At 59.4% G+C, this 25380-nt stretch overlaps 1 protein-coding gene across 2 annotated transcripts; it reads left to right on the top strand.

The window, feature by feature from the left end:
- The first annotated feature begins 786 nt into the window (after positions 1 to 786).
- Cep170b (centrosomal protein 170B) lies at positions 787 to 25069 on the top strand. Of its 2 annotated transcripts, none has more exons than XM_005068302.4 (19): positions 787 to 918; positions 3130 to 3261; positions 9257 to 9346; positions 10006 to 10084; positions 10547 to 10605; positions 11679 to 11817; positions 13734 to 13838; positions 13925 to 14398; positions 14890 to 15602; positions 16240 to 16413; positions 16687 to 16777; positions 16940 to 18610; positions 19909 to 20047; positions 21676 to 21835; positions 22157 to 22300; positions 22449 to 22537; positions 22868 to 22961; positions 23113 to 23164; positions 23236 to 25069. In XM_005068302.4, the coding sequence occupies exons 2-19, from the start codon at positions 3157 to 3159 to the stop codon at positions 23481 to 23483; spliced, it is 4626 nt and encodes a 1541-aa protein (XP_005068359.1). In that variant the 5' UTR covers positions 787 to 918; positions 3130 to 3156; the 3' UTR covers positions 23484 to 25069. The 2 variants fall into 2 exon arrangements, with proteins under 2 accessions (XP_005068359.1, XP_005068358.1); XM_005068301.4 differs by having other exon boundaries at positions 19804 to 20047.
- Positions 25070 to 25380: the final 311 nt, after the last annotated feature.

The following is a 25380-nucleotide window of genomic DNA, read 5'->3' as shown; positions in this document are numbered from 1 at the left end:
ATCCCTACCCCCTGGGACACCTGATACCTCGGTGGTTGCTCCTGGCCCCCGCTAGCGGCCAGCGAGGACTCACCTCTGGAGCTGGGAGCGCCTTCGGGGGTCCCCGCCCCTCCCCGCCCTGCCCACCGCGACGGCCAGGTAAGGTGGCGTCCTTGCCCACCACCCAGTGCCGAGTCCACGGCCTTTTCTGCGGCGTTGAGGGCACGGGAGGAGGAGACCCGGCTGGACGCACAGGCCTCTGGGACTCATCCTACTTCCACCGCCCTGCGCCCCTCTCCACAGGGCTGAGAGGCCAAAGGTTGGGGCTGGGAGCGCGGCTGGGGTCCCGGCTTCTGGAACGTGGTTAAGTGTTAACCATTCGGCCCTGGGCCAGGACGCAGGGCAGCTGTACGCCCGGTCCCGCGGCCCTGGTGGAGCCGAAAACGGATCGGGGAGTCTGGGGGGGTGGGGGATCGGGCGCACAGGGTGGAGAGACGCGCGGCCCCGAGCCAGGCCGGGCCAGGGACCAAGGTGTGCCCGTCGGCCCGATCGGTTGCGCCGGGTGAGGTGGATTGAACCGGAGACGGTGAGCTCAGCCTCTGGGGCGGCGCTGGAGAGTCCGGCTCACCTGCCGCGGCAGGCTCGCCCTAACCTGGTTTCCGGGGGGCGGGGTGACGAGGGAGGGGCGGGGCAGCACGGGGGGGCGGGGCGCGCCGGGGCGGAGCGTTGCCGCCGCAGACGTCAGGGGACCCGCCGCGCGAGGCCGCGGTCCGGCGCTCTGCCCGTGGGCTCGGCCGGGGCTGCCGCCAGCGTGCGGGCCGCGCCGGGCATGTCCTAGGCGGCGGCCCCGCCCAGCGCTCGGCCGGGCGGCCGGAGGGCCGGGCTGGGTCGGGCCGCGACCAGGCGGGCGGGCGAGCCGCGGGTCTGGAGGGAGCACAGGTAGGACGCAGGAGGGACCGCGCCGGCCCTGAGCTCACGGCGGCTGGGCCTCCCGCACGGCACCTGCGCGCCTCGGGGTTACACGGGAGCGGGGCGAGCCTGGACAAAGGCGGCGGCGAGCTGGGCTCAGGGCGCCTGGCACACCTGGCCCGGCCAGTGCCCGGCGCCGCCGATGCTGCCCAGGTCTGTGCGCGCCCGGGAGGGGCCGCCTGGCACCGGCGACAGGGCCTGGCCCCGCGCATGTCTACGCGGCCTGCCGAGCGGGTAGACCTGGGCGCCGGGTCCCCGCCCGGGCACGGCCGGCGCTGATTCAGGAGGCAGCGCCGCTCCCTCCCCCCTCTGGGCCTGGCGCGCCCGCCCGCCCGCCTGTCTCCCGGCCTCCTCCCGGCTGCCCGGTCCCCCCTCCTCCCCGGTCCCTCCCTCCGTCTTCCTTCTCCCTCTCCTTCTTTTCCCTTAGCCGCCACCGCCTCCCTGCCTAGCCTGCCTCCTCTGGGCCTGTCGGCGGCCGGGAGGGGACCTCGTTCTGTCTGCTGCCTTCAGCTGCTGTGCTGCCCCCTGCCTCCTCCTGCTCCGTAGCATCCGCATCGCCACCTCCTCCTTCACCTTCGGGTGGTGGCTCTCCTAGCTTGCGCGGCCGAGGGGACAAGTTTGGGGTGTTTATTATTCTCCCTCCTAGCAACGATGGCCGGGTTAGCCCAGCTCCAAACCTCTTCCAGCAAGCCCTGGCTCCGAAGCCTTTCCAAGTTGGACTGGCGGGGGGGCAGTGGTCACCCCATGACCCGGGTCTAGGGTTTAGCCTCTCCCTCCTTTGAGGGCGTCCCCGTGCATGCTGTCTACAGTGAGATGGCAGCAGGTGATGTCAGAGTGAGAGACATCAGGCTGGGTGGGGCTAGGAGGCTCAGTGGCCCTCTGGGGGCTCCCTGGACAGCCTTGACACCTTTGCTGGAAGGATCGAATCTTTCTGGGAGTCAGGGCTGTGGAGACCCCATGGGGTCTGTGTCCTGGGGGCTGCAAGGGCATTGAAATCCCACCCCTTTAGTCCCTGTCTCCCTAGAAGCCGGGCCCTAAGGAAGGGAGGCAGAATGGGGTAGGAGGGCGTGTTCCTGGTCACCTGGAGCTACCGGGGCAGGTTTTTTCCGTCTTCTCCTGATTCCTGGTGGAGTGCTGCTGTAGGCTGCTCGGGCACTTGGGCATTCCCAGATGGGCAGAGCCCCGTGCTCTTGTCTGCTGCTTACCATGAAGGGAACTGAGACCTGGGTGAGCATTCCTGTGTTCAGGCCTCCAAGCGTGGCTACTGGACGTTGCAGGACAGGGCCTGGGCCCTAGGAGCACTAGTGTGACCTCTCAAGTGTGGGTGTTCACACTCCCAGAGAGGAGGGAGGGCCTTGCATGGCTGCTCCTGCCTCAGTGGTGACTCCCACCTGGCCAGCGCTGTGCGGGACCCAGAGTCGCTCTGCACTCCTTTGCCTGTCAACTCAGCTCAAACTCCTGCGTGCTGGGGCCCTGCCCTCACTGCTGGGGGAGGGGCAGCCACTCCCCTCTGTCCCACATTGCTGCCTTACCCCTTGATGAATCTTGTCTTAGTTATCCCTGCTATTTCTCAGTCTCCTGACTTACAGCTATTTTCTTGTGAGGGGTGTGTGTGTGTGTGTGTGTGTGTGTGTGTGTGTGCACTGAGCCACACCCCAACCATTCCACTTATTCTTCACAATGTAAGCTAGATTGTGATGCACTTGGACCCAGGAGCTCTGGACTGTCCTTTTGGGCCAGTATGCCTGCACAGAACCCCATGCTTGGGTTCCTGCTCTGCTCATGAAGCTAATTTCCTGTGTTGGCATAAGGCTTGGATTTTCGTGCTGTCCTGGGGCCTCTAGTGATGGCCAGTCCTGTGCTCTGAGGACTTCTTTCTCGCCCCAGGATTTGCAGAGTGGCCTGCTGGGAGGGAGACAGACCCTCTGGTACCTCAGTGGGCCATGCTGGGTACTACCTGGGAGCTGTTTCTCAAGGTTCACTTGGACAGGTGGATCTGTATACTTGGGCAGTATGGCCAGAGCCCCCTAGGGAGAAAAAGGATGTAGGGCCTGGAGGACAGAGGAGATGCTGAGACCTTGGCCATGGGTCTTTAAAGGAGCAGGTCTTTGCTGGCTTTGGGCATATTCAGGGGACCAGAGTCCAGGCTGGGGAGCCCCACTGTTGACCCTTTTCCTGCAGGGCCAGGCGGGCCTCCTCAGTGCCACGATGAGCGTCACGTCATGGTTCCTGGTGAGCAGCAGTGGCACCCGCCACCGGCTCCCACGGGAGCTCATCTTCGTGGGGCGTGATGAATGTGAACTCATGTTGCAGGTGAGCGGGGGGCTTCTTCCATTTGGGAAGGTGGTTCAGGGGCATCACACCCAGGAAGAGACCACTTCATTACCTGGGCCTTAGACCCACAGGTGGGCATGAGCGGGTGGGTGAGTGAATGTTCATGGATCTGGGCTTTCGATCCTTCATGTCAGACCTATTTCTGACAAGAAGGTACTTAGTGCCAGGGCACCCAGTGCAGATGGAGCTGAGGGAAACATGCTGGAAGATACTGGAGGTGGGGTCATTTGTGTCCTTATTGCTTCACCATAGGGGTAGCCTGAGGGCTGTCCTGGAGGTCCAGCAAATGGATAGTTCTGGTGACATTTTCATGGGCTCTGCCGGCCTCCCTGGGTGGTCAGATGACTGGGCCGCCTGGGTTTCAGAGCTTGAGTTGGGTTTCTTGGGGTTTGTGCCTCTGGCTTGGGAAAAGTGGGTGGGATGGTGTGTTGACCTGTAAGGTCCATCCTGGCTTGAGGGCACAATGGGCTCCCTGCAGTCTGAATGCTTCCATCCCAGCAGAGAGCATGCGATCCTGGCCTCAAGCCTCTGGGCTCCATGCCCTGTCATGGCTCTCTGAGAAAGAGATAAATGTCTTGATGAATTCATCTGGTCCAGCTAAGGGGTCTGCGGTGGTGATACATTATTTATGACTTATTAAAGCTTTCCCGAGGATTCAGAAAGCTAAGTCAGTCACAGTCTATAGAAGCCAGGCAGTGGTGATGCACACCTTTAATCCCAGGACTCAGGAGACAAAGGCGGATGGATCTCTCTGAGTTCAAAGCCACCCAGGGCTACACAAGATTGAATCAGTCTAAAAGAGAAACAGAGCTCACACCTTTAATCCCAGCGCTAGAGAGGAATAAACGATAGAAGCAGGGTCTTCAGTAGTCAGTCTCAGGATTATTCTCCAGCCTCGACTGAGGCTTGGTGAGAGCTGGTGGAGCCGTTTTAGCTGGGTAGAGGTTAGACCTGCTGGCTTGGCTGCTTTGCTTCTCTGATCTTCAGCTTGAAGCCTGAACCGCAGTGTCTGTCTCTGGGTCCTTGACTAACCGTGCAACATTCTGCTCAGGTACAGAGAAGCTGCCTGGTGTCCCTAGGAACGTTGACACCTAGATGGGTCTTGTATTTGGGTTCCCATGCACAGTATGGCCACACTGCACACTCCTAGGGTGTGTGAGGTTCCCCAAAGCGGGCTGAGCTTGGGCTGGGCACAGACAGACAGACTCTGCAGGGGGAGACGAGTTAGATATGTCCTATGAGTGCTGTGTGGGCCATGCAGTGTCCACCCTGCAGTGTGGCCTTGTTTGCATAGTGTTAGCGAGTGTGGCCACGGGGTAGGAGCACACGGGGAAGCTCATTCATTCGTGGACATTGGTTTCGTGAAGCAGGAGCTAGCTTTGGATGGGTCTTTTTTTTTTTTAAAGACTTATTTATTTAATATGCATACAGTGTTCTGTCTGCATGTACGCCTGCAGGCCAGAAGAGGGCACCGATCTCATTACAGATGGTTGTGAGCCACCATGTGGTTGCTGGGAATTGAACTCAGGACCTCTGGAAGAGCAGTCAGTGCTCTTAACCTCTGAGCCATCTCTCCAGCCCCACTTTGGAAGCGTGAGGACGATGGACCAGGTGGGAGCTATGCTCCCAGCTTTGTACCACAGCCCCGGCTGACTGGTCTTCCCTCGTGGCCTTGGCGGTGGCTTTGCTGTCTTCCCCAGGGTCACCAGGATGGCTCTGTGGAACAGGCAACACTTTGGGAGGGGCTGGAGCGAACCAGGAGTGCTGGGGACCTGGCCTCAGCCTCCACCGGCACTCTTACTCGGGGTCACTGTACACAGAGCAGGCTTGGGGTCAGGTTCTTAGTGTCTAAGCCTGTCCATGGGGAGTGCTAACAGGACCAGCACAACAGCAGTTTCCCATGCGGGGTAGGCCCTGGTCTGGGTGCCCCTGCACTTGTGTCCTCCTTACCCCGGGGATGCGGTTGTCTGTGGCAGGGTGTCTCCTGCGTTCAGAAGGCGAAGCTTGGGAGGAAGCAGGAATAGAACTAGTGCAGAGAAGCCGAGCCCTCGTAGCACGCTGCAGCAGGCCTCACCCCGCCTGCCAGCTCAGCTGGGCCTTGCTCAGCCACCCTTCCCTGGAGGCCGGAGGATTTATGTGCCATTTGTACCCTCCCTGACCTAGCATCTGAGCTGCTCTACGGCTGCGCTGGGACCTTTCAAGTGGCCTAGACTTGCCACCATCTGCCCCCTCTATCTCCATCTCTGCCAGGGGCCACACCCACCATTGCCCCCTGTTCCCTTACCCTGCATTGGGGGCCTCCAGAGTTCTCCAGCCCCGCCTCACCCACCCCTTGCTCCTGGGTGTCTGACTCTACGTCCACCTTCTGACTGGTGTTTTCGCAGCATTTCCCCTGTCTCCGCCGTTGCCACCCCAGCCGGCTCCTGCTGGCTTCAGCTCCTGGAGAGCCTCCCTCCCTCCCCCCCTGTCCGTCCTGCCCTCCAGTGCCCACTCATCCCGCTCCCCCTCAGGGCCAGCATGCACCCTTGTCCAGCCGCAGCCAAACCCCGCTTCAATCCCTGTGTGGGAGAGACGTGAGGGGATGCTGCTGTGGGTGGGATTGGAGGACCTAGGAGCGGCCAGACACAGGAGCACGAGTGAAGAACAGCGAGGGAGTCAGCAGGGCTGTGTAAGGAGTGGGGAGGACCACTGTAGGGAAGGTAGGCTATGGGAGGACGGAGGGGCCACTAGGGGAGTCGGGCAGCCTCGGCAGGGTCATAGCTGGATAGGAGAGACTAAAGTCAGACGGGGCCAGAGGAATCTTGTTTTGCTTTTTGGTTTTTCGAGACAGGGTTTCTCTGTGGCTTTGGAGGCTGTCCTGGCACTTGCTCTTGTAGACCAGGCTGGTCTCGAACTCACAGAGATCCGCCTGCCTCTGCCTCCTGAGTGCTGGGATTAAAGGCGTGCGCCACCACCGCCCGGCTGGCCAGAGGAATCTTGTTTTGTGTTCTGGGGACAGAGCCATCAACAGTAGCCAAATGCCATCAGTGGGCGGTGCCCTCTGGGGCCTGCTGTTTGATCAGCACAGTATTCCCAGTGCAGGCCTGCCTGGCACAGAGCCAGCACCCATGAATGACATGCTATATCATGCCAACGTGAGCACATGCATACATGTGTACATACGTGAGGTGTCTACAGGTGTATATGTGTGTACACGTGCATGCCGTCAGCTGAGGGAGAGCTGGCGTCTGCCCCCACCTAGTCTATTCTTTGGCTGTCCTTGGCTGTGTGTGACACCCTAACCCAGAAAGCACATCCCAGAGCCAAGCAGCCTCAGAGGCTGTATGCGCGTAGCAAGTCCAGCCAGCCGCTGTGGGTCCCTGTAGCCCTGCTGTGGTTATCTGGAGATGAGCTGGCAGGAAGGCTTGCCCAGAGGTCAGGGTGTGGCCACTGCTAGGGTCAGCACAGCCAGGACAGGGCTCTTCCCATGGAGGGCGCCAGGCATGGACTTTAGAAGCCTATCACTTTAACATTTTAAGTAAGCCTCTCCTTTAGCATGTGTCTGGTGCTCTTCTGGCTACTTCCAATGCCTGTGATTGTCCTCTCTCTGCTTGAGGCCGGAGCTGCAGCTCCTCACTAGGCTGGTTTCTAGCTTCTGAGCATGAGGGTGTGGCTGTGTGAACTTCACTGCTGGCCCTAGGTGATGGGAGATGGAGGCAGCCACCATTCCTACCCTCTCTGAGAGGGTCTTGTCAGGAGGGACAGTCCTAGGCATTGGTGGGCTTCCAACCCCACCATGAGGGGGCGCTCCTGGGAACCCTGTGTCAAGTCGGAAGTTTTGGAACTAGGTCGAGGTAGGAGTAATTCTGTGGGAAGAGAAATGGTGGATGGCATCCTGAGAGCTGGAGCCCAGGCTAGGGGGGGTGTGGTATGACTGCAGCCTGCGTAGCCTGGCAGGGAAAGGGAGCTGAGAAGGGGCCCCTAGGGCTTTGGGGCTTTGTAAGCCCAGGGCACTCAGGAAGTTACTCAAGACTTAGCAAGGTCGGGATGATGGCATGGACTGTCAGGCCCGAATGGGGCGAGACCATGTTTTGGATGTAAACTGAAATCTGCTAATACAGAGACTAGCAGAGTACACCTCTAGGAATGGCCAGGGACGTGCTGGGTGGGCGTTCCTGGAAGGATCCTGGAGGGTAGAAAGGGCTGAAGTGGGGGCTGGAGAGATGGCTCAGAGGTTAAGAGCACCGGCTGCTCTTCCTGGGGTCCTGAGTTCAATTCCCAGCAACCACATGGTGGCTCACAACCATCTGTAAGATCTGGTGCCCTCTTCTGACCTGCAGGAATATATGTGGGTAGAACACTGTATACATGATAAAAAAAAAAATAAACGAATCTTTAAAGAAAAAGAAAAAAGAATCTAAAAAAAAAAAAAAGGCTGAAGTGCCTGGAGCTGTCCTGGGTGAGTGGAAGAGGTGGCCCTCAGGTTCATGGTCCTGCCCTCCAGTGCCCACTCATCCCGCTCTCCAGCCTGGAAGGGTCAGTCAAAGCCACCATCCCATCTACCTCAGGCCCACAGAGCCTGGGGCTAACTTGGACCATACCCACGTCTCTGCCCTTTCTGGACATTGGCCCCAAGTCTGAACTTCCTTGAAGCAGCTGGTCTCTCTCCCCAAGAACCTTTGTGTCTGGTGGGGACTGAGGGTGCTGGCCTGTGCACAGGACTAGGTACAGGCTAGGGTTTTGGTGAGATGGTGTCTGACCTGGCCCTTGACCTGTGCCATCCAGGGCCAGAGAAAGGCGGCATCTGTGGATGCAGCTATAGACCAGGAATTTGGACCAGCCCCAGACGGGCCTTGGGGGTGAAACTGGCCATCTCAAGGTTGATGATAGGCTCTGTCAGAGACCTGTAACTTTGCGAACAGGTGAACTAGACCCGGAACGGGCTGGAGGACATCACAGGGAGACACAGCAGGCTGAGTCTTAATCTGTATGTCCCTAGCAGAGATGCGGGCAAAGGAGGTAGCTAATGGGTGACTACCCCTGGGCACGGCCCTCCCTTGTCACCCTTGCATCCCACTCACTCCCAGAAAGGACTGAGCATCCTGACGGGGTGAGGTGTGACCCTTTCTTGCCCCTCAGAACCTGCCTCACTGTAGTTGAGAATCACTCCCTGATGTACTCTGTCAGCTGTGGGGCCGCCTTGCACCAAAGGCTCTCACCAGTGTGCTCTGGAGGCGCCTCCTTGTTTGGGAGACACCTCCTGGGTCACATGCTTCATCCAAGCTCGGTGGCTCCCCGGAGTTGATGGATTCTACTGCCCTCTCGGGCTGAGCTCCTGGGGCAGGGACGGGGCCAGACAGACACCCCCGCTCCTAGCAGTGCAGGTCACACGCGGTATGGGGATGGAGATGAGCACCGGTGCTCGGGGCAGATGGTCAGCCTGGCAGACTGGGTAGTGCCAAGGTAGCATGACTGTGCTCCAGCCTACGTCCTGGGGGTGGAATCTGGGGCTCAGCCATGGAAAGAAGAACTGGGTGACTGGGCAGGTTGGTGGTCAGGGAAGGTGAGACCAACTTGGAATGGAAGTACCACATGTATGTTGCAATTTGCGCCACAAGCCCTGCTGGAGTGGGACAGTGGAAGCCGGGTGGGGGAACCAAAGGACAAGAGAGTACGCCTGGAGGTGTGTGTCCCTGCCGCACAGCCACATGTCCCCTTTCCTTCTGGTTCCCATGCCCTCCCACACTGACCTAGGAGCCCATGCCACTGGAAACAGGGCACTGGGAAGGATGCTCATGGAAGCAGAGGCTGGGTAACAGCAGAGGATGGGGCGGCCCTGGTGCCGCACACAGCCCTGTGGCTTGCTGTGGCAGCTGGGTGGCTTTGACTGCACACTGTGGGGGGCTCGGGGTGTTGGTATTACAGTAGGCTTTGACAGCACGGGGGACCCCACTCTGGGACGGGGCACCTGAGGACCGCTGTCTGTTCCCTCCAGTCCCGTAGCGTGGACAAGCAGCATGCCGTCATCAACTACGACCAGGACCGTGACGAGCACTGGGTGAAGGACCTGGGCAGTCTCAATGGGGTGAGTGTACTGGGCCGTTGCTTGGTCTCACCAGTCCTGATCGTACCCACCTCTGCCTCCCTCCACTCCAGGGGCCTGTCCTTCAGTAGTACAAAGAAGAAATGAGTCCCCAAACCAGAGAGATGTGCCCAGCCCCACCTGGGAAAGGGAGTGTGTCCTCTTCTGTCATTGAATGTGACTAGGGAAGGAGGGAGGGAGGAGCAGGCGAGCGGAGCGGACGTGGGGTGGGACAGGAATGGCCTCCCTGGGACTTTGTGTGTCCTGTGTGGACATGCCATTCTACACTTGTTTCGATAAGAAAACAGACCCTCACCTGTTCTGCTCGTGCGGCCCCGAACGGGTGGCCCACCGCCACTCAGCACACCTCACCTGCATGGTGTGAACACAGGACCAGGATTTGCCGTCACCCTCAACTCCCCTCCTTCCTGCTCCACCCTTCAGATAATGCAGCCCATCCTGCGGGGACTGGTGACAAGCACTTTCCCCTGTCACCCACTGGGCTTTGGAGAATCCCTGGAGTATCTGGTTTCTTCATGTGGGCCCTGCAGAGTCTGCTGCATGAAAGAAAGGTCTGCTCAGTTGCTCCCAGGACAGTGAGCCGGGAGTGCAGGAAGGCAAGGAGGGTCTGCTGAGGCCTCCTCTCCCCGTTTCCTCCTTAGACATTCGTGAATGACGTGCGCATCCCAGACCAGAAGTACGTCACACTGAGGCTGAATGACGTCATCCGCTTTGGCTATGATATCCTCTGCTCTGCTCCCTCAGGACCAGGGCCACAGTTGCTGTGCCGTGTTAAAGGAGATTAGGGGACTTCCTGATCGCAGCTGAGGTTCTCTGGCTTAGAGGCCACCTGAGGCTGGCTTCCTCTGCTGGTGGGGTGTTCTGTGACCCTCCAGCCCCTGCTCTCTGTCCCCTAGCATCAGCCCGCCCGTCTGCGTGCTCACAGGGGCTGAGGAACAAGCCAGCACTCTTTGGGAGCCAGAGTCCTGGTTCGCCTTTGAGTTCTAAGGCCTGGGCATTCTCTGCTCTTGAGATGGGGAGGGTGTGATTGGTCCTCCCCGAGAAGGCGCCCTTTTCCCACCTCCAGGAATATTTGAGTTCGCCTCCCTCCTCCCTGCCGATGACTACAGTGCTGGCCTCCATGCCCCAACCACAGGCCTTTCCTGCTCTGCCTGTTCTGTGTCCTCCTTAACTGGCAGCTACATTCCAACATGTACGTGCTAGAGCGTGTGCAGCACCGTGTTCCTGAGGAGGCTCTCAAGGTTAGTGTCAGGCAGGCCCAAGGCCTAGGAAAGCCCCACGTTGGGACCTCTGGCTGTGGGGGCTCAGCCCCTGGGCCAGCCATTCGCCGCTCCTGCTTTGGTCTGCTCCCCAGACACATTCCCCAGGCTCCTAAGCTAGCCACCCTTTGCTGGCTGCAGGTGCCATGAGTCAGTGCTGCTTGGCCCGTCCTGCTGGATAGCCCAGTCCAGCAGGTGAGAAGTTGTCATTACCCTTGGGTTTATGTAGCAACAGATGGCAGGGACAGCTGGGGAGGGCGAGGCTGAGTGGTTGGAGTCCTGGAACAGATGGAACTTTCTGAGCCCTACACGATATGGCCTTGGACCTTGGAAGTCAGGTAGGGATGGGACACAGGGTCTTGGCTCAGGAGATAGCCCCCCATGCTAAGCTGAGGATGTAGGTGGGGCCAGGGTCCACTGGGAGAACAGTGGCCCAAGAAGGTGGAGAGCCAAACCACACCCTTCCTTGGGCCCTGAACCCACTCCCAGGAGGACACAAGGAAGGACCTCGTCAGGCCACCAAAGGGGGACAGGAAATAAAGGGCAGATGGAGGCCATCAGTATGTCCTCTGAGTTGGTGTCTTTGAGACTACTGAGGTCACATCAGTCAGAGTCTCATCCAGGGAATTGGATTCCTAGGGGCTGTGGCAGACCAGTGCTTTCTTGTAGGGGACAAGAGCTGTGAGCTCGTGTGTGAACCATGGGTCTGTCTTACCCAGGTTTTCAGATGAATCTGTAAAGGAAGGGGCCGTGTAGCTGGGCCCCTGAGTGGCTTACATTCCCAGGGTCTGCTTCAGGCGGGGCTTGGGGGAGGATGACCTCTAAGACTCTGCTCTTGTGATCCTAGCTTGCTTGCTTCCTTCCAGAGAAGTGAACTCCAGCTCCCTCCCTAGCTCTGTGAACCACAGGCTCCTCCACAGGCCTAGACCCCTCAGCTGCCCACCGGGTGGACCAGTCTTAGGTTCTTTCTGCTCTTAGTGGAGGAGAGGCAGCACTGCCTGCGATGTTTCCCAGGGCTGGTGCGAGCCCTCACCATGCTGTGTGCTTGTCCGCAGCACGAGAAGTACACCAGCCAGCTGCAGGTGAGTGTCAAGGCCTCTGCACCCAAGAGGAGTGAGGCATTGCCCGAGCACACGCCCTACTGTGAGTCCTCACAGCCCAGACCAGAGAAAGGGGACCGAAGACACGGAGCAGGTAGGCTATGGGTGTGGGGCCTGGGATGGATGGGGAAGGGCAAAAATACCGAGCACCCCAAGGCCTGTGTCCCCATTTCCTGTCCCCAGTGCCCCTCTGTGTGCCAGCATCCCCCGTTTTACCCCGCTCCCCTTCTGACTCCTCCCAGCTTGCACTCCAGTCTATGGGAGCGCAGGAGTCAGGGCCCAGGCCTGCTTCACCGCAGACTCGTGTCTCATATCCCCTGCCCCAGGCATGCCCGCTTTTCTCAGGTCCTGGGAGCCTCCAACTGTTGATTGACCATCAGATGGCCACCCTTGTGGTCTACAGCAGGGCAGTGGCGGGAGGGTCTCAGTTGCCTAAAGTCAGGATTCTGGGCCTGACTCTGCAGACCACATGGCCACAGGGGATGAGTGCAAAGTAAGGTCTGACTCTTGCATTCGGGGTGAGTGCAAGGGTGAGCAGTGGTATGCGGGTCTAGGTGGGCACAGGCAGGGCATGGCATAGCATAGCAACATGAGGTGCGAGTCCTGCCCGGGTATGCAGGTCTAGGTGGGCACAGGCAGGGCACGGCATAGCGTAGCATAGCATAGCACAGCAATGGGAGGTGCGAGTTCTGCCCATGTATACGGTGACAGCTGGACAAATTCTAGGGGACGAAGGGGTTTCCAGGAAAAGCCAAGGTTTATGACCTTCCTGTATCAGGAAGGTCACCTTGCTGCCCCAGCCTTGGCCAACACCTGCTGTGCCTGTGGGTCAGCCCATGTACCCACATGAGGTGTCTTGAACTGCTGGCATGTGGCTGGGATGCAGGTGTGCCCTGAACAGTGAACCGTCTGCCTCTGGAGCCTGACCTGTGCTTGTCTTTGGGAAGACTGCTGGGAACTGGGCAGGTTTCCAGAAGTCATCTGACCTGCACAGAGCACCTGTCGGTGTCCAGGCTGTGAGTATACACAGCTGGTGGCAGTGGCTTGGAGCTGTCCCCGAGGTCATGGCAGGTGCAGACAGCTGGGCGAGTAAGTTCCTCCCTCAGTCCTGCAGAGCAGACACAGCACTGTGGGAGACCCCAGATAGGCTTGGAGCCAACAGCTTAGAGAGCTTCTCAGTGGCAGACGCATGCCGCTTCAAGGGCCCCGCGTACAGCACTGGGTGGGAATGAGGTCCTTAGGCCAGCAGTCAGGGCGACAGCAGGAGAGGGCAGTGGGGTGGAGTGAGATCCGTGCATGTACCACAGGGGAACCACATGGTGAAACCCATCATTTGTATGGGGACTATATGGTAATTTTGTAAAGAGTGGAGTCCCTTGGGGAGGAGGAGACATGTACAAAATACCAAGGACATCCTCCATTCTACGGGGACACTTGTGGACTGATAGGTGACCCAGCCCTCAGATCCTCTTCACTGCCTGCTGTTGTGAGCCGCTGGGCCAGTAACCAAGATTCTGATGGCTGTTGAGCCCAGCAGAAATGAAAAAGTCAACACCGTGCCCTGGGGCACTGGAGTCTGTTCTTGTCCAAATAGGAGCTGAAAACCTAGGTTCATGAGAGGTAGAGTGTTAACTTCCAGCCAGGGATCCAAACATTAAAATAAACTCACCAGACTGTCAGACTGGTGTCCCTCAGCCCCAGGACCATCCATTGGGGCAGAACCTTTTCTAGGACCTGCACTGTAAGGCAGAGGCTGCTGCCTCCTTGCCCCAGAACTGAGTGTCCTAGGATAAGCCTTCCTTCACCTCCTGAGAGAGGCCCAGGCAGGAATCGTGGTCATCTTTGCCCACAGATGCGGAAACAGGCCCAGAGTGCTCAACCCCTGGCCAGGGACTTGAGCCGCAGGTCCCAGCTGGGAGGTGACACTAGGGCCTGGTCCACAGACTGGCCCTGTTCCAGATCTTCACGCTGGGGACCATAGCAACCTGAGTTCTGAACTCTCCCCTGCAGAGGCAGTAGCTTACCGCACGCCCCTGTACGGGCAGCCCTCTTGGTGGGGGGAGGATGACAGTGTCACGCCACCTGAAGACCGGCGTCAGGAGGAGCCCTGCTCAGGTGAGTCTCAGTGTCTCGGCTGTGGCCGGGTGGGGGAGTGGCAGGGCGGGTTTTGAAAGGCTTGGCCTGGTGACCCCTCTCCACAGAGCGTCCCAAGGACCTGGCCCAGCAAGATGGTGAGCTGGACGGCTGCCGAGCTCCTGCTGAGCCACCAGACTACTCGTTCAGACGTGAGCCTAGCTACTTCGAGATTCCCACAAAGGAAGCCCCACAGCCAGCACGGCTCCCTGAGGTGCCAACACAGGAAGTGCCCACAAGAGACCAGGAGGCAAGTGGTGGGGGGACGGCCCCCGTGGTGCAGAGCCACGCCTCTTTCACCATTGAGTTCGATGACTGCAGCCCAGGCAAGGTGAAGATCAAAGACCACATCACCAAGTTCTCCCTGCGCCAGCGGCGGCCCCCCAGCAAGGAGGCCACACCTGTGGAGATGGTCTCAGCCGAAACCAAGGTGGCTGACTGGCTGGTGCAGAATGACCCAAGCTTGCTGCGCCGGGATGGCCCAGGGGATGACCGTCACAGCACCAAAAGTGATCTTCCTGTGCACACTCGGACTCTCAAGGGTAAGTGCCCGCTGGCACCTAGGCAAGGTTTTTTGTTTTTGTTTTGTTTTTTTTAAGACAGGGTTTCTCTGAGTACCCCTGGCTGTCCTGGAACTCGCTCTGTAGACCAGGCTGGCCTCAAACTCACAGAGATCAGCCTGCCTCTTTCTCCCACCTTCTGGGATTAAAGGTGTGCGCCACCACTGTCCAGCTCTGGACAAGTTCTTAAACTAGTAGGTGGTCCGTGTCTGCCTGTCCCCACACACTCACCATATCAGTGGGGTCCAGGGGGTTAGTTGATTTTCATCTCCCAGTGAATTGGCCATGCACCCCCTGCCTGGTCTTGGGGCAGTGTCTAGTGTCTTCTGCGTCACTGAGTCCCAAGTGCTGGCTTCCCAGAGGTGCAGGACTTGCTTCCACATGGGAATCGGTGTGGATCCATTCCCCGTGGGTGTGGGGTCGCTAGGCTTCCCGACACTGCTCACTGTGCTGATGAGTAAGGGTTCTCTCAGGCCACAAGCATGAGGACGGCACACAGAGTGACTCAGAGGATCCCCTGGCCAAGGCTGCTTCTGTGTCCGGAGCCCCAACAGAGGCCAGCGGGGAGCAGGTGCGGCTGCAGAGGCAGATCAAAAGGGACCCCCAAGAGCTGCTGCACAACCAGCAGGCCTTTGTCATCGAGTTCTTTGATGAGGACACGCCCCGCAAGAAACGCTCGCAGTCCTTCACACACACACCCCCTGTAGACCCCAAGGCTGACAAGCGCCGAGGCGCCGGGCCCGCTGACAGAGAGCGTCCCGGTGTGACAGTTCGTACAGCAGGCAGCAGCTCAGGACCGCAGAGGGCCAGCTCTCTCAAGCGAGAGAAGACCGAGGAGCGGCTGGGCAACACTTCTCCCGTCCCCCGGGCCTCCACACGCCCCTTCGGCAGTGTGGGGCGTCGCTCTCGCCTGGCCCAGGACTTCATGGCCCAGTGTATGCGGGACAGCTCCCCAGCTACCAGACCCGGCCCTGAAAAGACACCTCCAGTACTGCCTGCCCCCCTGACGCCCCGTGGGGCCAGCCCGGTGACACCCTCAACCACGCCACCACCTCCCGCTGACCCGCAGCTGACCAAGGCTCGTAGACAGGAGGAGGATGACAGCCTTAGCGATGCAGGCACTTACACTATTGAGACAGAGGCTCAAGACAGAGAAGTAGAGGAGGCTCGGAAGATGATAGACCAGGTATGGTGTGTGGCCGGGGTACCCCTTGGGGTTGTGTGGCCGGGGTATCCCGTGGGGTTGTGGGGCAGGAAGGTGATGACCAGGTATGGTGTGTGGCCGGGGGTACCCCGTGGGGTTGTGGGGCAGGAAGGTGATGACTAGGTATGGTGTGTGGCCGGGGTATCCCGTGGGGTTGTGGGGCAGGAAGGTGATGACCAGGTATGGTGTGTGGCCGGGGTACCCCTTGGGGTTGTGTGGCCGGGGTATCCCGTGGGGTTGTGGGGCAGGAAGGTGATGACCAGGTATGGTGTGTGGCCGGGGTACCCCGTGGGTTGTGGGGCAGGAAGATGATGACCAGGTATGGTGTGTGGCCGGGGTATCCCGTGGGGTTGTGGGGCAGGAAGGTGATGACCAGGTATGGTGTGTGGCCGGGGTATCCCGTGGGGTTGTGGGGCAGGAAGGTGATGACCAGGCCTGCTGCTATCCACTCATGTGTCTAGTCCTGCTGGGCAAGAGGACTCGGAGGAGGGAAGACCCTGGTTCTGCCTCTCGCCTTGTCATAAGAGGGCCTGATTCCCACCCGCATGTCCAGCTGAATAGTCTGGGGTGGGGTGGAGATCCGGGCACCTCCGACCCATAGCACTGTCCCCTTTTGCAGGTTTTTGGCGTGTTTGAATCCCCTGAAGTCTCTAGGGTGTCCTCAGCTACCATCCGCCCAGTCATCAGAGGTGACCAAGATGAATCCAGTGATGGGGGCATGGCCCAGCGGATGGCTTTGCTGCAAGAGTTTGCTTCCCGAGCACCAGGCATGGCCCCCCAGATGGAGCAGCAGGTATGAGGCTGGGCAGTCGCCCCAAGAAGAGGCGAGGTAGAAAGGGGCCATAGGTCCAGACCTGGGGCTGGGTCCCCATTCACTGACAAAGTTGATGCAGTGGGTGGTGACGCTGGGGTCTCACAGGCCCTGGGAAGGCCAGGAGGCCCTCCTGGCTGCTGTGGAGAGTGTCTCCGTGGCAGGCGCAGCATGGCGGGTCTCCCCAGCCCTGGCCTCTGCTCTGGGCTTCTGCCTCCCATGCTGTGGTATACCTTCCTGCCCTTCTCTCCGCAGAGCCTCTTGGTTCCAGGCTCCCCTGGAGGTCAGAAGTGGGTTTCCCGGTGGGCAAGCCTGGCCGACAGCTACTCAGACACTGGCTTGGCAGGTATGTGAGCCAAGAGTTGCTGTAAGGATGGGGGCTACCAAGGTGGCTTCAGGTCCAGACCCTAGATACAGTTTGCTTCAGCCTGTGCCTGGAAGAAGGTCGGGGCATGTAGGGCCGGCAGGTCTGTGGCCATTCTAACTGTATCGGCCTTGTGCTTTGCAGAGGATGGTTCTGGGCGAAGAGCCGGAGAGCCCGAGGGAGCCCTGCCTGTGCGCACTCGGCGACTGCTCCCTCAGTTGCCCAGTGATAGGACTGACAGCCCTGCAGGCCTTGAAGCTGCCAGGCGGAGTGGCCCAGGGCCACCAGAGCTGGCCAGTGAGCTGGCTGGTCACCTTGTAGGCCAGGAAGATCTGGACCCTGATAGCCTCAGTGATGCCAGTGGGTCAGATGGTGGCCGAGGCCCAGAACCAGGCCCAGAACGACAGGAGGAGCTAGCATGGGCCAGGGGTCGTCGCTCACCAAGGGCCCCTGGGGGGCCAGCACCTACCTCTTTCTTCATTGGTGATCAGAACGGGGAGACCACCTTCCCCAAGAAATCACTCGTGGCTCCTGGAGAGGTGGATGGCCCAGGACGGGTAGTCCAGAGCAGCCCTTCAGCAAGGGATAGCCTCTATGTCAGTGCCAACGGGAGGATGGTGATTCAGCTGCGCAGTGGTCGGTCACCGGAGCCTGACCCGGCCCCGCCCAAAGAGGCCCTGGCCTTTGCCCGGCAGGAGAGCTTCACCAAGGAACCGACCAGTGGCCCCCCAGCACCTGGAAAGCTCCCCCATATTTCTAGCCACCCACTCCTACAAGACTTGGCCACAGCCCGGGCCTCACGCATGGACTTCCACACACAGGACACCCACCTGATCCTGAAGGAGACTGAGACGGCCCTGGCAGCCCTGGAGGCCCGACTGCGCTCCAAGTCTGCAGATGAACTTGAGGGGGGCAGCACCCCCAGGCCTCCAGAGGACTCCCTATCTGGGGATTCAGATGTGGACACAGCCAGTACCATTAGCTTGCTCAGTGGCAAGAACGGACCCAGCCCAACAACCCCCCAGACTCCAGGGCCGCAGAAGGAGAGTCTGCTGTCTCCACCAGCAGCGCCAGACTCAGGGGGTGCTATCCAGGGCGGTGCCCGAGATCGGCTGTCAGAGAAACAGCACCGCCCACCAGGCCCTGCAGAATTGGGCCATGGAGAGCCATCAAGGCGCCTGGCTATGCGGCGTGGCCATGGCTCTCGAGGGTCCCTGGACTGGCCTGAAGAGGAGCGAGGCTCTAGCCCTGCCCACCTGCCCAGTTCTAACCAGGAGAGCCCTGAGGCCACTGGGACAGGTCGCCAGGGGCCTCGCCGGAAGCCAGTGGCTCCTCCACCATCCCCAGCTGCCAGGGAGGAGCCAAGCCGCACTTCCAGCACTGCTCAGAAGGTGCAGCAGGCACTGACCCGCTCCAACAGCCTGTCCACCCCGAGGCCCACCAGGGCCTCCCGACTCAGGCGCGCCCGTTTGGGGGATGCTTCGGACACCGAGGCCGTAGATGGTGAACGAGGGACCGCAGCCAACCCTGAGCCAGCAAATCGACCAGCCCCTGAGCAGGCCAAGAAACTGACACGCTTGGACATCCTGGCTATGCCCCGGAAGCGGGCAGGCTCCTTCACCGGACCCAGTGATTCTGAGACGGCCCCGGCCCGCACTGGCTTCTCCGGCCGCAGTGCTGAACTCTACAGCACCAGCCGCAAGCCTACCATAGCCGAGGCCCGCGCTGCTGCCAGGAAGGCTGCTTCTGCCGCCAACACGGGCCCCCGCCAGCCCTTCAGCAGGGCCCGCCCGGGCAGCGCCAGATACTCTTCTAGTGAGTGTGGGGCGACAGTCATGGGGTGGTGGGTGGGCAGGACGGCCAGCAGCAGCCGAGCCCATGGACCTGTGCAGGTGGCAGGAGACCTCCCCAGGCTGCCTCCCATCATCCCAGTGGCTGGTGTCTCTAGGCTGACAGTTCTGATGATGCCTACCTGAGAACCCAAGGAGGGCCCCCCCAGAGTTCTCTGCTCCCAGTCCCCTGTCCTGCCGTGTCTGTGAAGCCCAGGGAAGGACGTCTACCTAACAGCCCTCCTGACACCCTTGAATGGCCACAGAGCCCCTGACCTGAGAGGGCTGTGTCAGTCCACATGAACACTGACCCCTGCCCCATCCCCTAAGCTGTGTGTGTACAGTAAGAAGGGACGCACTACTGCTGATGTTGGAGCTGGTCCCATCCCTGGAGTGGCTGGTGTCCATCCCATGTAGCCTTTGTCCCACCCCATCAAGGGAGCTGTGCCATGCCCAAAGTGGGTTGAGTGGATTGGTTTGAGCCAAGGTGCCGCAACCCCAGCCCCTGGCCTTGGTGCCCTGGCTGACTCTACTTACCCCCCTGCCTCCCAGCACCTTCTCATAGACCTGCCTGCCTGCGGGGCCCACTGCGTAAGGACGCTGTGGCTGGCTTGACTGGGGACCTGCACTTGGTAGGACTGCTGTCCCTAACCTGCCAACACTGCTTAGCATGCAGGCCCCATCTACCCTTCATCCAAAGCGTGTTTGCTCTCAGAGCTGCTTGGGGCTCAGAACAGCCCTGAGCCAAGGAGTCTAAGATCCTTCCCAAGCAGCCATTCCTGAGGACGCGAGTCTGATAGACTGTAGGAACCTAGCGATGGCTGGCAGCGGCCTGACCTCATCCGCGTGTGTGATCCAGCTATGTAGTGCCATAGCTGTGTGGGCCATAGCTGGTCCTTGTGTGTGGGCTACCTCATTTCCTGCCCAGCACCCGGCCCTGCTGCCCAAGGAGCAGCTCTCATGGCACCTGGCACGGGCATCCACCACTGTGACCCCTCCCAGCCCCTGGCCCTGCATGTCCTCTGGGCTGGAGGCGCTTCTGCTGGGGGTTTCTGGGAACATCTGTGATGCAGCCTGTCCTTCAGCACGGGGCCCTCATCCTGAGGGACCCTGGGGCTACCAAGACACTGAGTGTTCTTTGTTCTGTTCTCGCTTCTGAAACCAACCCACTCACCCAAGATACACGGCGGCGGCAGCAGGGTTCGGATTACACGTCCACCTCTGAGGAGGAGTATGGGTCCCACCACAGCTCCCCTAAACACACACGCTCCCATGCCTCAACAGCCACGCAGACCCCCAGGGCCAGCAGCTCTGCCAGGGCTCGTTCCCAGGCCCCCGGCCCCCGGGACACAGACGATGATGAGGAAGAGCCTGACCCTTACGGCTTCATTGTACAGACAGCGGAAATCGCAGAGATTGCTAGGTGAGTGATCAGGCCGTGCAGCCCTCCCCTTGGCTGAGAGCCCTGAGTAGGCGTGGAGATTGGTGGGTAGATGAGTGGGTGGATGGGTGAATGGGTGATAAAGGGTAAAAGTGGATGGATGGACGGATGCACAGCCTCATGGCGGGAGGGACTGGTCACTAGGTGGTGGCTCAGTAGGGAAGTAGATATTTAGATGTCTGTCCAGGAGGGTGGGGACTTTGAGCTCAGGGAGCTGGTGTGACCACAGTTCTTACTCTAAATAAACTTACTTCCAAGGCCATTCTCTGGGTGTGTTCTGGGGAGGGGTTGCAGGGATGGATCTAGTAAGCTATGGCCAGGCCCAGAAGGTAGAGGACCCCCAGGACCTACGTGGACATGAGGGATTTTGCTAGAAGATACTGAACTTGAGAGCTTTTGAGGCACAGAGAAAGTGACCAGAAACAGTTGGCCCTCAAGAGAGGGGCCCGAGTGGGGATGGGGACCCAGTGACTGAGGCCTTGGTGGAATGAGGTCCCGCAGGGGACAGGGTAAGAGAGCTGGAGTGAAGAAGAGGCCTCCTGAGGAGTGAGCGTGTGGCCCTTAGGTGAGAAGCAGGACAGAGGCCCAGCCTCGGGTAAGGAGGAACAAGAAGAGACATGTCCCGTGTGGGTTTCTCAGGGTCTGGCATGCCAGCCTACGGGCCAGGAGACGGTGTAGTGCGCCTCTAGACGGACAGGGGCCCAGGAGTAGCGCCATGGGTGGGAGTGTCACCTGGAGTCAGAAGGGCCCGCTTCTGTGCCCTCTTGATTTCAGAACCAGGGGACCAGTGGGGATCCTGGGCAGCCCTGAGAGACAAGTGTGGCAGTGGCCCTAGGTTATCTGGGGCCAGGATCTCTGGGGCCATGGTGCAGGGCTTAGGTAGACCCCTGAGGGTAGCCACAGGGTGTCCCGAGCCTGGTGCTGAGGGTTCAAGTGGATGGACCACGGTGTTGATGGTCCTGAAGGACCTTTAAGGCAGGCAAGAGACAGGCTGTGGGACCTGCAGGGACCTCCCAGAAGAGGGCTCAGCCATGTGCTCAGGAGCCTGGGGAGATCCAACCAGGGCCTCAAGGTAGCAAGCTCAAGGAAGTGCTGCTGTCTCCTCCGGCCTCTGTCTTTTGACTGCCCAGGAATCTTTATTGGGTCAAGCCTAGGACCCTCATCAGCACAGAGATGAGTGTTTCCCATGATGTGGATCAGAACTTAGCTCTCAGCCGTACTGGATACCCAGCTCTGACCTTGGAGTCAGAGGCCCCATATGCTAGCCATGGTGGTCTCCATCGGCTCCGCCCGTTTGCCAAGGTGGTACCCCACTCATTCTGTGACTGAGTTGTATCCGTGCTAGGAGGGCTCAGCAGCCACCCTGTCTAGCTCTAGGTGCAGGGAGAGGAGAGTCAGTCTGGGGGATTCCTACTCACTGTTCTTGTTGGACCCTTCCCCAGGCCCAGCTCTGACAGGCCATATACCCCAGGCCCCGGCCTTTACCCAGCCAGCACTGCCTCAGACAGAAGTTGTGCTCCCCCTAATTCAGTGTGCATGGTGGGGGGGCTTGTGGGTCCCCACCGCCCAAGAGAGCCTGTAGCGGAGCTCATTTTTCCTGTTGACCACAGGCTGAGCCAGACACTGGTGAAGGATGTGGCAATTCTGGCCAGGGAGATTCATGATGTGGCAGGCGATGGGGACTCCCTGGGTTCACCAGAACCCACGCGTAGCCCATCTCTTGGGAATGTGCCCAGCACCCCTGCCTCAACCATCTCAGCCCGTGAAGAGGTAAGTCCCAGGCTTCCCGGGTGCACATCCTAGGGAGGGTGTTCATCTGACAGGATAGAGACCTCACCTTGTGCTTCTTGATTTGGGGGCTGTAAGGCCCGCTGGGCTCCCTACAGCATCCCCAGGAGCTTATGCTGAGGGACCTTGTCCTCAAGCTTAGCCGCCTGCTTCCGAGGGACTGGGTGTTGGGGGGGAACTTGAGCAGATGGGGCCGGGGCTGGTTTTATCCCTTGTCCATTTGGAGCAGTGGAGGGGCTCTCTCTACCAGCTGGGGGTCCCTCTACGTCAGACAAGCCAGTGGTGCCTGACTATTTTCTGCAGCTGGTACAGCGCATTCCAGAGGCGAGCCTCAACTTCCAGAAGGTGCCGCCTGGCTCCATGAACTCTCACAGCTTGGATCAGAACATGAACGACCGCCGTGAGGATGCCCTGGCCAATAAGAATAGGCCTCGGAACCGTGAGGAGGCACGCGGCCCCTCCCACCCTGTATAGCTGCGGGTTGGGGCATGCCTCCTACAGTGTGTCTGGGTTGTGACAGGGAGGCCAGCTATCTGGGGGCGGGGCAGAGGTAGGGCATAGGGCTGCATCGATATTAATACCCAGGTCCTTCCAGGTGATCTTTGATAATCTGATGCTAAACCCAGTGTCCCAGCTGTCACATGCCATTCGTGAAAACACAGAGCATCTTGCTGAGAAGATGAAGTAAGTGGGTAGTCCCTGGGTGCAGTGCCAGCAGGGTTACATGTGCTGGGCCTCGCATCTGTATCAGCGTGCAGCCTGATAGGTCATGTGCCAGTAGCTGGTCCCTGCATGACCACTGCTCTCCAAGGTTGTAGCCCTCTCCTTCCTGTCTCCAGCCCTCCTCCCTATCCCAGATACCCCTCCCTGAGTTCTTCTTACCTCAAGCACCAGGTAGCTTAGTCATGTTCCTGCTCTGGGCTTTAATTCCCCTTCTAACTCCAGCAAGGGAGAAGTCTGGGAAGGCACCATCCTATGTCTTCTGCCACTGTCCTTGTCCCTGCTCTCTCCCAGGATCCTCTTCCAGAATACGGGCCGCGCATGGGAGGACCTAGAGGCCAGAATCAACGCTGAGAATGAAGTGCCCATCCTGAAGACATCCAACAAGGTGAGAGACAGAAGGACCCCTCCTTGGGCCTGGCTCCCCAGCCAGTGGCCTTTGCTGAGCTGACCAGAACCTCAGTCTCCTCCAAGTCCATCAGGAAAGTGCAAGGCCGCTGCATGCCCTTACTGTAGCCTACTCCTCTCTGTTCTTCCAGGAGATCAGCTCCATCTTGAAGGAACTAAGGCGTGTACAGAAGCAGCTGGAAGGTGGGTATGGCCCAGACCTAGGGCTGGCAAAGGTAGACTCTCAACCAGCCTGACTCCTTTCTCTCTTCCAGTCATCAATGCCATTGTGGACCCTAGCATGAGCCTTGACCTGCTCATGGGAAACAGGGCTCCTGCGGGGTCCATTCAGCAAGGGCTTGGGAAAGCCCGGCCAGCAGCTCAGAGCTCAACCTCTCCTGCCTCGGTGGACAGCTTGCTGCCAGCCCTGCCCCTCAGGAACTTCCCACAACGGGCCAACTGCGGGCCCCCTGGCCTCCCGGAGCCCGCCTTTCTTCCTGATGCAGAGAGGTTCCTGATTTAGCCTATGGGATGGGCAGGGCCGGCCTTCTTACGCGTGTGTCCTGTGCCTGCCTGGCTCAGGCGGTTCTCTGTGAAAACCCCTATGTGCCATAACCCCATGGACGGGTGCCTCCTGGGCCCCTCCTCAGCCAGCACCCCAACCACTTCATCCAGCTCATGGCCACCCCCCCACAGGCCTCCTGGCGAGCCCCTGGGGTATCCACTGCCAAGGGCCAGCCCTCGAGGCCCACCTTCACCTCCTCCCCACCGCTGTGTCTCTGTCCCTTCCCTAGCTTTACAGGAAACAGTTTGCCCCACTGCAGGCCTGACTTAGGTACAGCTCCAGCCTGAGAGGCCCTGTCTCATCCCTGTGTGCTGGCGTGAGGTCACAGAGAAAGGGGCCCGTCAGTGCCAAACACAGAAGCTGGGTGGGCTTGGCATGTCCTGAAACTGTCCAGGAAAGGGGCTACTTCATGGCTCCTGTCTGAGTCATGGCTGGAGCTGCTGCAGAGTCCAGCAGCCTGGGCAGATGAGTGGCTCGTGGAGGTATTTGGGGCAGGAACCCCACGGCTCTAACTAAGCCTTTGGTGCCAACACAACTGCCAAACCCGCTGAGTTTGGGTACTGTCCCAGCAAGTCCTCCTGAATGGCCTCATCCCAACAAGGGATCCTGGGTCTCCTTACAGTGGACTAGGTGTAGCTGGGTGGGCCAGCAGCCCCTTTGGTTGTGGTATTTTACCAGAGTGGCATAAAAAGAGATTTGGAAGCTCCCGGCATTGTGATTAAACCATGTCCCCTGCCGTCCTGGATGCTGTGGTCACAGAATGGTAGCCGAAGCAGGGTCCCGTGGCCTGATCCTGTGTAGGGCCTGACAGGGACAGGCCACTGCTGGGTGTGCTTTCTCAGGATGTGTTCGGCTGGGGCCTGCCAGGTGAGAAGAGTGTGGCTGCCCTGGCTGAAGTTTCTGGAGGCACTAAGCCAAAGAGCCCGCTGGCTGGAATGGGGTGGGGAGCGGCCCATATCGACCAAGCTGGCATGGGTGTGCTCTGTGCCCTGCCTGATGTGTGTGTGGGTGTTTCTCCTGAACAGAGCCTGTCTGCTGGGGGAGAGGCAGCTGTGGCAGGAGACCCGGAGTCCTCGGGGGTAGCACGGGTCTCCCTGTTTACACGTAGCTGATAGAGTCATACACGGGTCCTGTGTGCCTCTGCCCACCCTCCTGATGTTTACGTGTGTGTATGTGTGTGAGTGTAGAGCCTGCTGTTTGTCTGGAGGAGGTGCCAGCCCGGCCTGTTGGCTGCTCCCCTGCATGTCCCACACATTGCCCACAGCCTGCTCCCCACAGCAAGTGGCCGTCTTTCCGCAGAGTCCATGCCCCCTGGCCATCACTGTACAATTTTTTTTTTAATGCACAAGTTGGTGTTCCTCCCACATTTAGTTCCCGTGTCCCTCCAGCCTTCGACCTGGCATTGGTATCCTACTTGCCTGGCGTCTTGAAGGTATTTGTACATTGTTCTCAGGTGGTCTTGTGGATGTCTTTCAGAAAATGGTTATTTTATATGATTTGTCATGGAATTGTTCTAATAAATCATTCTTCCACGTGGCAGCACACCAGCGCCTGCCGCCTTGGCTCTCTGGGGACTGTGTTGGGATGGCTACAAGGAGTCTCTTTGTGGGTTCAAGACACTAACGGCAGCAGGTGTGGTGGCATAGGCCTTTGGTCCAAGAACTTGGGAGCCAGGGAAGGGATCTCAGCTTGAGGCCAGCCAGGGCTACACAACGAGGCCCTGTATAAATATATATATATATATTTTTTGGTTTTTCGAGACAGGGTTTCTCTGTAGCTTTGGAGGCTGTCCTGGAACTCACTTTGTAGACCAGGCTGGCCTCGAACTCACAGAGATCCGCCTGCCTCTGCCTCC

The sequence above is a fragment of the Mesocricetus auratus genome, unplaced genomic scaffold (assembly GCF_017639785.1).
Source record: "Mesocricetus auratus isolate SY011 unplaced genomic scaffold, BCM_Maur_2.0 Super-Scaffold_15014, whole genome shotgun sequence".
NCBI classification, from domain to species: domain Eukaryota; kingdom Metazoa; phylum Chordata; class Mammalia; order Rodentia; family Cricetidae; genus Mesocricetus; species Mesocricetus auratus.
The sequence above is the reverse complement of the archived record's forward strand: the minus strand, read 5'-3'. Positions and strand labels throughout refer to the sequence as shown.